At 45.5% G+C, this 14,411-nt stretch overlaps 2 protein-coding genes across 3 annotated transcripts in view; one reads left to right on the top strand and one right to left on the bottom strand.

Annotated features, from left to right (window-relative positions):
* BLNK (B cell linker) overlaps positions 1–14,411 on the bottom strand; it is a 77,641-nt gene that overhangs the window by 34,064 nt on the left and 29,166 nt on the right. The window contains exons 3-5 of one of the 2 annotated variants that reach the window (XM_072805885.1): positions 12,245–12,294; positions 9,551–9,634; positions 3,607–3,647 (exon numbers count right to left, since the gene is read on the bottom strand). In XM_072805885.1, the coding sequence (XP_072661986.1) occupies positions 3,607–3,647; positions 9,551–9,634; positions 12,245–12,294 (175 nt within the window). The remainder of the gene's footprint in view (positions 1–3,606; positions 3,648–9,550; positions 9,635–12,244; positions 12,295–14,411) is intronic. The other variant, XM_072805886.1, reaches the window with a different exon arrangement.
* Positions 1–14,411, top strand: part of ZNF518A (zinc finger protein 518A) — a 108,979-nt gene that overhangs the window by 84,208 nt on the left and 10,360 nt on the right. The window lies entirely within an intron of this gene.

The following is a 14,411-nucleotide window of genomic DNA, read 5'->3' as shown; positions in this document are numbered from 1 at the left end:
GCCTCTCAGTTCCTCCCCCAGGGCACAGTTCCTAGCTTCTTGTGCATTTTGTTCAGGGATCACTTAGCTAATACTTCACTTGTACATATAGTCATGTGCAGGAAATATTTGATCCAGGACTTAAGAGGTCCTTGGCCCACACTGCCTGACACACTGTGAGATGCTCACACGATTCGCCCATGAACACGCAGGGCAGGAGCACAGTATGGCAGCAGTGAATGATGAGTGAGGGAGTGAGGGCTGCTCTTCTCCTCAGTCTGGGGGTGGGGGTCGGGGGGTGGGGTTGGTGAGAGGGGAGTTGTGGAGTGAATAGGACAGGGACGGAGAAAGGCTGATGAGAGAGCTTTCCCCAAGCTCCCTTACCAGCAGGTAGGGAGACTCAATAATCTATCCTGACCAGGAATATGAAATTAGGCTAAATAGAATACTGGTAATGGTGATTATTACTGTAACTGACACTTCTATGCACTGCATACCTCAGGTGCCCCTTACCACGATTGTAGGAGTTTTTTTTTTAAGTCCTCAGAGAAAGTGAGGCATGATGAGTTGAGTAATTTAAGTCTGCGATCTGTGTTCTGGAGAAGCCGTAGCTGTTCCCCGACCACCTGGGAGGTGGAGTGGAAGCAGAAGGGTGGCTGGGGATAAGAGCCTGGCTTGACAAGGCTCCTCCCACCCAGCCTGAGGCTGTTGGGACCCGCCTCATCCTGGCCTATGCAAGGACATGGTCACTGTTGTGGCAGCATCCTAGGGAGACGTCGGTAACGTGCTGAGAAACGGTTGCTCTAATAACCATCTGGAAAGTGAAAAAAAGCAGTAGGCACCCAGACACACGGGCCCGGGTGGGAGCTGGTTTGGGTGTTCCACTTTGTCTCAATTGTCGTGGAGCAGGCACCGGGCTTCCTAGACTTGATCACCTGGAGGCTGGGGAGCCATGTGCATCCTGGGGGGGCGGGCACGGGGGTCCTACAGCCCCTTGGGCAGACTGAGATGCCCAGGCTGGCCGAAGGCGCAGAAAAGGTAGAGGTAGAGCGACTTCACATCAGCTGCTCCTGGCAGCCCAACGCTGACACTGGGCCACCTCCCAGACCATAAGCCCCATGAGGACTACTGGGCTGAGACAGTGTGTCCAGGCCCCAGCATGCAGTGAATGAATGAGCTGAGCTGAACCCCGGGCTCTGAAGGCAACTGAGGAGGAGGACGTGGGTGCTCGGAAGTGCTGAGCTGCCCCTTCATTTGGAAGGTCTTTTCTGTGGGAGGCTACTTTGAGGCCCTTCCTATTTCCAGCATAGTGAAATGATTGCCTTTTAATCAAGAGAATTAGAGGGGAGTCTCTTCAAACTTCTGAAGGAACAGTTTAAAAGAAACCTCCCCTCAAATTATTCTATATTCTGACAAACAAAACTCATTCTTTCATTCATTCAGTTAATACTTGAGCAAGTGGAATATGTTGGACAGTGGGATGGAAACTTTGAAGAAGGGAATGTGTATTCAGGCAAAAGCCTTGTCAAATTATCCATTCATTCATTTGTTCATTCAGTTAATCAGTCAATATTTAGTGAGCACCTATTGTGTGCCAGCCATCGTGCTTGACTCTGAGCACAGTCCTTGCCCTCACAGGACTTATATTTTAGCAGGGGAAAACAATGATAAACAAATAGTGACTAAGAGATAATAAGTAGAAAACCAAACATAAAACAGCTATCACTAGTGGTAGATGCCCTTGAGGGAATGTTCAGGGTCCTGAGACAGAGCAATGGGGTGCGGGATTCTACATCAGGTGCAGCAAAGGCCTTCCTGAGAAAGAGTGAAGCCAAGCCTGAAGGACAAGAAAGAGCAGAGCAAGTGAGGAAGGATGGCGACGCTCTTCGCTTCCCCCTCTCTTGCCTTCTTCCTCTGCCTGCCAGAGGTCCACGAGTCTGAAATCACTTAGCAGGCATGACCCTGGCCTGTCCTACAGCTGGGGGCAGATGTGTGCACCGGGCCATGGTACACAAGGCCCTGCAGAGGCTGGACAGGTCCGCAGGGGCCAGATCTCATCTGTCCTAGAGGCCCCAGGCCTGGATTTCATTCTCTGTACAATGGGAACCCAATAAGGTCAAAATAATTGTGAGTGGATGTTTACTCAATCCTTATGGCAGCTGGTACCTTAATTTTAGTTATTTGGCTTTGGGACACAAATTATCCCCTCCTCTCCAGGATGATTTTATTTGTGTGTTCTAAGTCCCCACATTGTGCTCTTTTTATTCAGCCAGCGAGCTCCGTTTTCTTGGCTTCCCTGTGGATGCAGACCAGCTCTCAACTTTGCTTCCGCTGTGTCAGGCAGCGTGCAGCCAGCAGGGGGCGCAACCACAGTGCTTCTGAGGGATCAGGGGCTGCGCCGGCCTGGAAGGAACTCCACACCCAAGTGACCTGCAGAGAGGCCTTCTTATCCCCTCTTTTTTACAGATCATTTCTCTGCAGTTGAGAAGGGAGATACTCCTGTTTCATAACACTCTGAATAAACTCCAGCTGGTGTACACAGTGTGGAGCTGGGCTCAGGCTCAGTGGACAGGAGTCCTAGGCTCTCATTCCAACTGGGCCATTGAGTAACAGAGTGGCTGTTGGGCAAGTCCTTTTCACTTTCTTAGCCTTGGTTTCCTTATCTGTTAAATGGGGTGGGCGGCTGTGTGGAGGCCCTCTTGGATCCTGTCCTGATAAAACACACAGTGCAGCAGGCTAACATTCTGGCTGAGTTTGATATAAATGAGAAATAATTGTTGTGTAAAAGTTTTTAGGATGTATTGTCCCAACAAGACTGCACCCCAGAGAGAAGTGACCACTGGGGCCGTGTGGGCTGCACCTTGAAGAGGTTGACAGTTACCTCTGACATATCACCCTCCAGTGTCATTGTGGTCACGTCCCTTGCTCGCTCTGTGGTCCCCAGCATCTGCTACTGTCCTCTTGGTTACAGCAAACATGTTGGAGTTTAAAAGCCTGATTTTGAAATCTGAGGGCCTGGGTTTGAATTTTGAAACTGCAAGTTACTTAAACTTGCTGTGCCTTGGTTTCTTTACCAGTAAAATGAGCAGGGCTGATATTCAAAATGTTTGACATAACCAGCATGGCCCCAGGTCCTGACTTGGCCCTAAAGGGTGTCCCAGAGGCCCCCTGATGTGGCAGGCATTCACTTTTTGGTGTGGGTTTGTTTAGGGCTCTTAGATAAGGCCCAGGCAGTGATGGAGTGCTGAGGAATTCTGGGCAGAGGCATTTGTCAACTGATACAGAAATATTTAAAAACATTTCATGTTTGTTTTGGCTGTGCTGGTGAGTACTCTGAATAGCAGCACCAAAGATGAGGATAAGAATGCCTAGACATAGGGCTGTGGGGAAGATTGCATGAGGCAATGTGGATAAGGCACTTAGCCCCTCACATGGTGGCACTAGGTCAAGTTGGCCGTTAGGAGGTTCTCACTGCCTTGTTTATGGGTGGCCTTTCCAGCCCAGTCATGGCTCTACTGTGGTGTACCCCTGGCCACCAGCATATCGTTCAGAAACAAGCTCTTGCAAAGACCTCCCACAGACCCTGGTGGAAACCACAACTGTCTCCTCCCAGGAGCAAATACTTACAAAATCATCTGACCACTGCTCCTCTTCGTCAACAGGGTTCTCTGCAATGGCATGTGGGAAGTAGAAGGCACAAACATGAATCTCAGCTGGCCAACTCCACCCTGTCCACCAGTACCCCACGCCTGCCTTCTTTGTCCTGGGGCTCCCTGGTTCTGTTCACTTATCTCATCTTCATCCACTTTCAACTCCTCTTTTTCAAAGAAATCAATTCTCAAAGCATACAGGGAAGTCTCACTGAAGCAGAGAAATGGTACATCTGAACCATGTCTGTCTTTGTTAAGAAGACTTTCAAATAACCCAGGGGGCACCTGCAATTCATACCATGTTGCTTCTAAAGATTTCTATGAATCAATATGTGGATGGTATAGTAGGAAGAGCACTGGACAGAGAGTCCCATTGACCAAAATTCCCATGCAGGCTCTGCTCCTAACTAGTCGGAAAGTGGACAAGACAGCTAACATCTCTGGGCCTCAGTTTCAAGATCTACAAGACGACGAGATCACTTCTGTGATTCTCTGTAGCTCTAACTTTGACTTTCTTATTAAGAAGCATTTACCCAGTGCTTTGCTACATGCCAGGCAATATTATCAGAGTTTTGCACTCACATAGCTCTCTCAAAAACCTTATGAGGAAACTGAAGCCTAGCAAAAATAAGTCATTTGCCCGAGGTCAGATAGCAAATAATAGAGCCAGGAATTGAGCCCTGCAGGCTGACTTGTAAGTGCATGCTCTGGATTCCAGTGCCATGCTGCCTCACTGCCTTTGAATGCCAGGGTATAGGCTCTGCAGGCAGGATAAAAATGAATATGACAGGTCTCAAGGAGCTTAGGATCTTGAAGGATAAAATAGATCTGAATTATGACAGCCAAAGAGACTGACTCCCTTTCTTCAAAACACATTTAGAGTATGAGAAGCTTAGCATCCATCCCATCACATAAACTGACATTAGAGGTTAAATACAATTCGCTCAGCTATGTGGGCAATCAACCAGGCACAGGGTTGGCTGTGGCACAGCCACATAGCAGAGTGGCTCCAGCGACTGTGCCAGAGAGGCTCTGAGCTCTCCTCCCATCCCACTGATCAGCCCAGTGGATAGTCCCAGAAGCCTCTAGAGCCTCAAGAGAAACTTTTCTTGCTATTTCCAGTCCCTGCGATGGCAGACCCTTGAGTCCAGCTCCAGTGGACTTCAAAGAGGCACAAGGAAAGGAATTGCCAAGCAAAAATGGGGGCCTGAAGGAGGTGTTCAGATCAGAGTGGCCAGATTTTAAACAAACTATGGCAGCAACAGTGCCTTCTCTTGGGAAAAACATGATAGGTACTAAGAAGGAGTTTTCTTCTTCTTTTTTTAAAGATTTTTATTTCTTTATTCGTGAGACATACAGAGAGAGAGGCAGAGACATAGTCAGAGGGAGAAGCAGGGTCCCTGTGTGGAGCCCAATGTGGGACTTGATCCCAGGATCCTCGGGATCACTGCCTGACCAAAGACAGACGCTCAACCACTGGGCCACCCAGGCACCCTGAAGGAGCTTTATTCTGTGAGCCAAATAATGGGTCAGACTTTGACATTAACAGAAGATAATTCATTTTTTTAAAAATTTTTATTTATTTATGATAGTCACAGAGAGAGAGAGAGAGAGAGGCAGAGACATAGGCAGAGGGAGAAGCAGGCTCCATGCACCGGGAGCCCGATGTGGGATTCGATCCCGGGTCTCCAGGATCGCGCCCTGGGCCAAAGGCAGGCGCCAAACCGCTGCGCCACCCAGGAATCCCAACAGAAGATAATTCTTATTAAATTATGATTTGGGCTAACTTATACCGAATTAGAGTGCACTGCGACCACTGGGGTTTTCCAAGAAACTCAAGAAGACTAGGTAAATGAGTCCTCCTTCCAATATGTCAATACCTGACACAGAGGTGGAATACATTTCTAAAACTTTAAGGTTGGGGATAATTGAAGGTCAGCACTTACGGTGACAAGACGTATTTGTTTCAACCTTTAAGTAGGAATTATTATAAATATCTTTATGAAACACACTTCTCTGCCTTGGTGAACTGGTATTCAGCCTTTTCTCAGAGAGCCAGGGCCTGCTTTATGGTCAGTCACTACTGAAAATACTTGCAGAAGCTATCTAACTATTTTTCTGCTCCCCATTATCTTTCCTCTCCAACACATACTTTGTACTGCTTCTAGATATTTTCTTAAAATAAAGTTTGGGTCATGCTGCTTCTTTCCTCAAGAATCATCAGTGGCTCCCTATGGAGTAAAGTCAAGGCCCTGTGTTGACCTGTCCAAATGCCTCCACGCTCTCACAGTGATACTGGGCAGCGTATTCTTCCCAGCCTGAGCTTTTGATAGTTCTCTGCCCGGGCTATTCCCCCATCTTCCTTCTTTGTGTGGAAATCCCTGTTATACCTCTGCCATATGGTTTTCCCAGTCCCTCAGGTTATAACCCATGACTCCTTCCTCTGGGCCCTCGTAGGTGCTGTGGGAACCTTGATGACACATGTGCTTTATTCTGCGCCTGTGCTATGATCATTTGTGTGTCTCTGTGTACTGAAAAACAAGGCCTATTTAATTTATCTTTGTGTCTGAATGACATTTGGCATTTGTAATCCATGCGGTAATAAAAGTATGAACAAACAAATGAGTTGAAAGAATGAAAATTAGAATAATAATAATAGATTCCATTTATTAAACACATCCTATGTGCTCAGTGCTAGGGTAAGTGTATATTCTCTATTATCCTCAAATAGTGCTCTGTGGTAGGTGCTATCATGTTTCAATTTTATAGTCGCAAAAACTAAGAAACTGGAGCTAAGAGATGTTGCAAAACCTGCCTGAGGCTGCATGGCCCCGGCAGCTGGAATCTCATGTAAAGTGTCTGACCCTCTACTGAGCCTTTGGATAAAATCTAGGAGAGGGACACCTGGGTGGCTCAGTGGTTGAGCATCTGCCTTTGGCTCAGGGTGCGATCCTGGAGCCCCGGGATTGAGTCCCACATTGGGCTTCCTGCATGGAGCCTGCTTCTCCCTCTGCCTGTGTCTCTGCCTCTCTCTGTGTGTCCCTCATGAATAAATAAACAAAATCTTAAAAAACAAAAAATCTAGGAAAAACAAGGATGGCCCAATCCAGCATTGGGGAGCTTTGAGGCAGAAAAGAGAGAAAAGCATCACCGTGTGGGAGCGACTGCCTCATGGTACCCCTCCCTCTCCCAGCTACACCCACCTTCTGCTCCTAGGGGCAGCTCACAATATCCTACTCTTTAAGTCACAGCCTGTGGGTCATTTCCCAAACTAAAAAGCATGATGGTCCAAAGTACTAGATCCAGAGTACTGGGTGGTTGTCCAGCATCTCGGGGAGCCTCCTAAAGTAAGTGGCTTGTGGTTTTATAATCAGGCCCCCAGGTTCAAATCCTGGCTCTGCTCTTTACTACCTGCTGGGCAGTGAACCAGGACTTCCGTTGTTTAAAGCTCAATTTCTCGCCTGTGAAACAAGGGTAAGAATAGTACTTGCCTCATGTTTTTTATGAGACTCAAGTAATACAATGCATGTAAAGTGCTTCACAAAGCCTGGCACATGATAAATGCTATATTAATGTTACTTATTGTTGTTTTGGGTATTGGTATGTCTTAATAAACCCTCAAAACAATATCAATTCTATTTCACTGTAATTGCAACCACACAACTTGGCTACCATAGAGAAATAGACTCAAGGAAGCCTTTAGTGTAGAGGGTGACGCTTTCAGGAGGTTAAGTTCAAGTTTAGTATGGATGGGCCAGGTGGCTTAACTTGGGATGTAAGGTTGCACGTCTCTGGGAGGGAGCTGAAAGGCTGGTAGGGCTTCCTTATTAGGGAAAGCCTTTCCCATTGTGTCGTGTACCTGGTTTGGGGTTGATGTTCTATTTACAGTGACACAATCCCATGCCACATAATAGGGGGACTCCTCCTCTTGCCTGGTCCAGGCTTTGTGATTCACATGCCTCCCCAAGCCTATGGGTACAGCACCTGGCACTATGAGACACGGCACTATGCCATGTCCTCTCCAGGGCTTCGAGCTTCGGCTCTGGGGTTAGGCTGCCTTGATCAAAATCCTGATTTTGCTGCTTGCTAGCAGCATGAACAGGTAAATTGCTTAACCTCTGCACATCTGTTTTCTCACCACTGAAATGGACATGAAAAGTTGTGCCTGTGTCATGGGGTTTTGGGAGAACAAAAAGAAATAGCCCAGGGAAAGTGCATATAAGGGTGCCTGAGAGGAGTAAGAGTGTAACGGATGCTGTTTGTTGTTATTAATCTACTTTAATGCTCATAATAGCCTGAAGGATAGATCGGCATTCTCATCTCCAAGCAAGAATCTGAGGCTCAGGGAAGTTATAAAACTTTTCTAGGTTCACAATGTTATAGGGCCAAGGCCAGAATTCTGACCCAGGGCTAAAGGATCCCAAAGTCCAAGATCTTCTCACCCAGCCTTGGAGGTAATAGAGCTAGAGCCTAGAAGAACAGTCATGTATCATACTGAGGACGATCCAGGGCAGTGTAAGCTCTCCTGACCAATGTCTCAACACCTAGAATCATGGCCAGGTGCTGGCAAAGTTCTGCGAAGGGTGTGCTCAGCAAAAGTTGAGGGGCTGTATGAGGTTGTGTTGTGAAGGTGGGATTGACCTGGGCCTTGGAGGATGGGCGGGACTTGAACGAGAGGATGAAGATGAGGGAGAGCATCCTCCTTCTACCGCCTAAGGCGGAGGCCTGAGTGTCATCCACAGAAGCAGGGTTTAGCTGACAGCTGGAAGAAGCATCTGTAAGGCATAGATGTGCCTGGAATGAACAAGCTGTACTGAAGAGTCAGGGAAGAAGACAAAGCGAAATTTGCTGCCAGCCAAGGGGTTGTTCAAGCCACAGAGGCTACTGTAGGTCCCAATGACAAGCTGGAGGCAGGGAGGCTGATGAGGATGGTGTGTGAGTAATTCAGGCATAAAGACAGAGGCTGAATCACACTGGGGGTCTTGGGAATGGGAAGGGATGGCTGCAAAGATAGTAAAGGATTCTGTCATGAGAGCTTGAGCAAAGGGGTGAAGCCAAGAGTGTGAATTGAGCCTTTCTATTCTGGGTCATGAGCAGCGCCAGTGACTCTGGGCATTGAGGGGTGCGCTCCAAGCTGTGTGCCTGACATACATTCAGTTGTGGCCCTGATTCAGCTCTAGAGGCCATACTCTGGGCCACTGGGCCTGCCAGCTTCTCCTCTTATGGAACTGGTGGTGGTATGTGGGGAACCAGTGGGAATACCACAGTGGGATGCAGGAAGGAAAGAAGGAAGGAGCCCGGGCTAGATGTGGTGGTGGAGGCAGTCTCAGGGAAGGAACAGAAAGAACTACAGAAGCTGTGGGGGAGGCAGCCAGGCAACAGTCCCACTGGGTACATCCCAAAAGGAGAAAGGGATGTGACTATGTGGGGAATGGATCTGAGCTGGCTGGGAGAGGTGATTTGCATCTAAATACTTAGCATCTTTTTTTAAAAAAAAGATTTTATTTATTTATTTATTCACGAGACACACACAGAGAGAGAGAGAGACAGAGAGAGAGAGAGACAGAGAGAGAGGCAGAGGGAGAAGCAGGCTCCATGCAGGGAGCCCAATGTGGGACTCAATCCTAGGACTCCAGGATCATGCCATGAGCCAAAGGCAGAGGCTCAACCAGTGAGCCACCCAGGAGTCCTCTAAATACTTAACATCTTTAAAAAGTCCCTTTGCTGCATGTCCCTTCATCCCTTCTCAGAGCCCTGTTAACAGCAGGTGGGTGTGCAGAAATGGAGGACTTAGTCCTGGCTTGGCCATCATCCAGCTGGATGACCGTGGGCAGCCACTTGGCCTGTCTGGTTTCCAAGTATCCCTAACACGAGAAGCTAGGGTTGGGTGGTCTTTCAGGACTTCCCAGGCTTTCAAATACCTTCGAGTCTAAGTTTCATTCCTCTAGTCTTAGTTCCATGAGGCGGGGCTGATGGTGAGTGCAGCTCTCCCCGTGTCAGGCTTGCTGGTACCACCAGTCAGAGTGGAGACAGGGAGACAAAAAAATCAAGTGAATGCTGGCTTCAGTAAGGACATCATGGCATGGGAAAAGTGGTGTTATAGCTCACTGCTTTAGTGGACGGAAGGTTGTTAGGAATTCTCTGTGTTTCTGTGGTGGGCATTCACCCAAGAATCTCTCTGAGTACCTTCCTTTGTCCTGAGGTCTCTCCCTTTTTTTTTTTTTTTTTAAGATTTTATTCATTTATTCATGAGAGACACAGAGAGAAAGAGAGAGAGAAGCAGAGACACAGGCAGAGGGAGTAGCAGGCCCCATACAAGGAGCCTGATGCAGGACTCAATCCCCGAACTCCAGGATTATGCCCTGGACCGAAGGCAGGCACTAAATCGCCGAGCCACCCAGGGATTCCCTCTCCCTCTTTATAACTGCTCTGATCTCCCTGAATGCCATCAGTGGTGGGAAGAGAATTATTACAACAGCCCCTGGGTATTAGGGGAGAGAGGCCTCATTCAATTCTTACCACTCAGGGGTTTGGGGAACGGCCAGTGGAGCTTCCCTCCACCAACTGTGTGACTTTCAGTAAATAATGACCTGTTGGCTTTCTCAGTTATTATTGGACTCCCCACTAGTCATTAAGTGCCTGAAAGTCAGGGGTTACATTTTGTCCCCCCCCCCCACATCTAGTAGAGCGAGTATAACACAGAACATAGTTGTGTCATATTTGTCGAATGAGCCAAAGAACATGTGAAACAGCAGGAGCACCTGAAGATATTGATACTAGAGAAGGAACCATTCAAATACCCTAATTTCTTAATTTTCTCCTTGAAGGTGCATAGCACAACTCTATTTCTGTTTTCTTGAATGTTTAAAGACTTGTGCTGTGTGGCCATGAGAACAGACTTAGAAGGCCACAAGGAAATGGACCGCATCTCTGTCCTGCCGGAGCTATCTGTCCTTGACAGGACCAGATATGCTTGGAAGGTCATTACAGGAAATGTCCAAACAGAAAGTGAGCCTCATTTGTGGTGCATGTGGCGGGGTGGCTGTAAGCACTGAGTTGGATGTTAGGCTGAGGTCCTGACCTCTGAGGTCCTTTTTAACCTGGGATTCCATGATTCTATAATTTTCCTATCAAAACTTGGGCAGATGTAGTCTGCTTTATTTTGCTTTCTTTTCTTTTTTTAGAACTTGGGAGAGAAGGATGAATTTGTTCTTATTTGTTAACTAAGCAGCTCCTTGACTATTTCCCCTTGGTTTTTCTTTTTTTTTAAGATTTTATTTATTAATTCATGAAAGACCCAGAGAGAGAGAGGCAGAGACACAGGCAGACGAAGAAGCAGGCTCCCCGCGGGGAGCCCCATGTGGGACTTGATCCCAGGACCCCAGGATCACACTCTGAGCCAGAGGCAGATGCTCAGCCACGGAGCCACCCAGGTGCCCCTCCCCTTGGCTTTTGATCAGGTATATTTTAAATATCAGGACAAGGTCTTTATTTATTTTTATTTTTATTTTTTCAGTGCAAAGGAATCTCCTGGTTAACTGTTAAGACTTGGCAAGGTACGTCCTAAGTATTCTGTAACCTAAGGAGATGGGGAAAGTGGTCCAACAAGTCAGTCACCAGGCTTGATATGTTGGTTGGCATTTCTTAGTGTGATAAGATTTAATTAGTGCCTAAGAGGAACTCAGCTGTCCGATTTATTGCTATCTTGATCAGTGACAGAAAAAAAGAATAGTAAGCATCCCTTAAAGTTGTGATTTGGTTTTAGCTGTTGCCCTGCAGAGGAAGAGACTTCATTGATGTCTGTAGCCCTGTGGGTTTTCTTAAGGGCTATATAGATCTGTCCATGTCCAGGAAATCTTTAAATTTAAGCCAGCAGAAAGATATTTTAGACCTATTTTCCCAAGTCTTCTAGAAATGGGGAAGTACATTGGATAATTTAGTTTGCTCACCACTGCCATAAACAATACTAATCTGAAGGTTAACTACTCTCCCCTGACAAAAATGATCCTAGTTGGTATGAGTAGACGGTAGCAGGGCTAAAGTCAGAGAGGACTGAGTGAACCATGTGCCATCAATACTTCATCCTCTCCCTTCCCCTCCTCACCACCCTCCCCCATCCCTCAAGTATCCATTTTAACAGTTCTGTATGCAGGAAGCCTTCCCTTGCCCGCTTCCTCCACACCCTCTACCTCATATCAGATTAGACCTTGCTGTATGGACTTGCATCAAACTTTGTGCTTCCCCATCACCCTGAACTCTAATTGCTTTTACATAATATATCTTCTTTTCTTCACTGTAAATACTGAGTGGGGAGACTATAATATTGTCTTGTTTAGCACTGTATCTCTACCTACAACCTTGTGTGTGCCTGGAACATGGAAGATAATAAATTTTCGATAAACAGATGAGTGGATGGATGGATGGATAGATGGATGGATGATGGATGGGTGGGATACTATGACTCCACTATAGTTAAATACCTGATAGATCTGGACATTCTTAAAATTAAGATGGGGACTCTTGTTTTCAAATGAGTAGAACATAGTTCCGTTTTCAAGAAGTAAATATGAACATGAGATTAGTCAAGAGTCCAAGTATTTGAGAAATATTCTTACCTGAGGCATAATCCCTTTGAGGAACACTTGGAGGTGCTTTGACTTTCAGCCTATAGATAACAACCATTAAACAAATGGTGAGTGAGTAGGACAACTATTGTCAAGGCACATAATATAAGCGGATATAGCGATAACAGACAGATAACTAATAGAATAAAGGCTTCTTTTGGACCCACCACATTGAAAAACTAAATGTGTTATAAATGTAGTGAAGTCATTAATCAGAGGTCTTCTATCTCCCTCATCTCCCCAGTGTGTAACAGGGCTATGACTTGGCAAAGGTGAAGTCAAGTGGTGGAAGGGTTTTGAGAGTTCAGAATCCTAGCAAGCACAGAGTTCAGAGGTTCAAGGAAAAGAAATGTTGATTGGTTGATAGGACAGTAAGAGAAGATGAACTCTATTTTAATAAATAACAACAAATGTTTTAAATAACAAGAAAAATATTAGTTATAATGAGCACGTTGGTTTTGGTTGGACTGAGATTATTTTGGCACTATTAAAAAATTGCTAAACAAGTGAGCAGTAAACATCTCCAGGTTAGGGATCGTGATATTTAGCTTATTTAGAAGTTGAATTGTTTCAGGCACTCTCAAAACTACTTTAGCATCTTTATGCATATATAAAATGTTTGAATATTCACAATCCTTCCCCCCTCATTAAAAGAAGAAAATTAAACTTACATTTTAAAAAAGATTTTATTTATTTATTTGACAGAATGAAAGAGAGCACATGCAGAGGGGTAGCAGGCAGAGGGAGAGGGAGAAGCAGGCTTTCCGCAGAGCAGGACCGTGGGATCCTGACCTTAGCCAAAGGTAGATGCTTAACTGACTGAGCCACCCAAGCACCCCTAAAATTACATTTTAAAAATGGATCCCCAAAAAACAAAACAAAAAATGGATCCCAATTTTTAGGTTTATCACAAGTTCTAACAACACTTTCCATTCTATTATTTGAAATGGGTAGGTTTTCTAGTAAATTATTGTTCTTCATAATAGTTGCCCATTTTATTTAAGGATACATTGCTTAATTAAATTTAAAGTATATATAAACAAAACCTATATCCAGAAGCCTTTATTTACTGAAACATCATATCCTTTTTTAGAGACAAGGTATAAGGTAACCATTACATGCAAAACATTTCATTTCTTTTGGGGGGAAAAAACGCAGTACAGAAATTCATGTCTGATTACAAAAAATAAGCCTGACAAACCAGAGTTGTAATGTTGCAAAAATAACAATATTTATATTTGCATAGAAATTCTGCTTTTTGTTTCACCAAAGGTTCTCAGATCGATTATTTCATTCAGTTCTCATAGCAAGCTAGCGTGTGCTGGGGAGATATTATCATTAGACTTATAATGAGGTCCAGAGAGAAAGATTAGCCACAGTGTTATAGGGGGAGAAAAAGCACGAAACAAACAAGGAAAGATGCCGAATCTGTTCTTGGACTGGTAAAATTTTGAAAAACACAAACCAACCACTACCCATTATTGCCATCATTTCATAAGAGAAAAGAAAGAGTATGTTAACACCCCACAATGTATGAAGGTTATCATCTCAGGACATAGGACAGACTCAGGAAGGGTCTGGTGGTCACTGAACACCGACCAGGAATAAAATCTGTGGTTTGGGCTTCACTTAGCAGCTGGCAGCTGCATGCCAACCCCCAACGCTTCAAGGTCCTTATTTTCTCATTTGGCCATGGACCAATGACAATTCTGTCATGGTCTTGTGTTAGGAAAACAGTGTGTTCAACTGTGCTTCCTCCTTTCAAGGTAGCACCTGTTGCCTGGCAACGAGCAAGAGTGTAAGAGCAGATCACTCAGAACCAAAGGGCCACGGACTCACCTAGGGTAATGACTTTGGCAGCCATATTTTCCAAGCTGAGAGGAAACATGGTGTGTTAAGTGAAAATGTATTTTGGGGAACAAAGGGCATAATAAAATAGAAACTGTCTGAAAAACGTTGAGCTCTGTGGATGCTGTAAGTATGCCTGACCATGGAATAGAGAGACGTTTTACACAGAGGCTTAATATTATTGAGAAAACTGGTGTACTGTAAAACTGGCAACAGTGGAATAATTAATCCAGAAGTGCTAATGATTAAACAATGACTAGTAGGGTTCTTCATTTCAATGAGATTCTGCATGTGTCAGAAATATTAAATG

The sequence above is a fragment of the Canis lupus genome, chromosome 29, assembly GCF_048164855.1.
Source record: "Canis lupus baileyi chromosome 29, mCanLup2.hap1, whole genome shotgun sequence".
Classification (NCBI taxonomy): Eukaryota; Metazoa; Chordata; class Mammalia; order Carnivora; family Canidae; genus Canis; species Canis lupus.
This window is presented reverse-complemented; position numbering and strand designations above follow the sequence as displayed.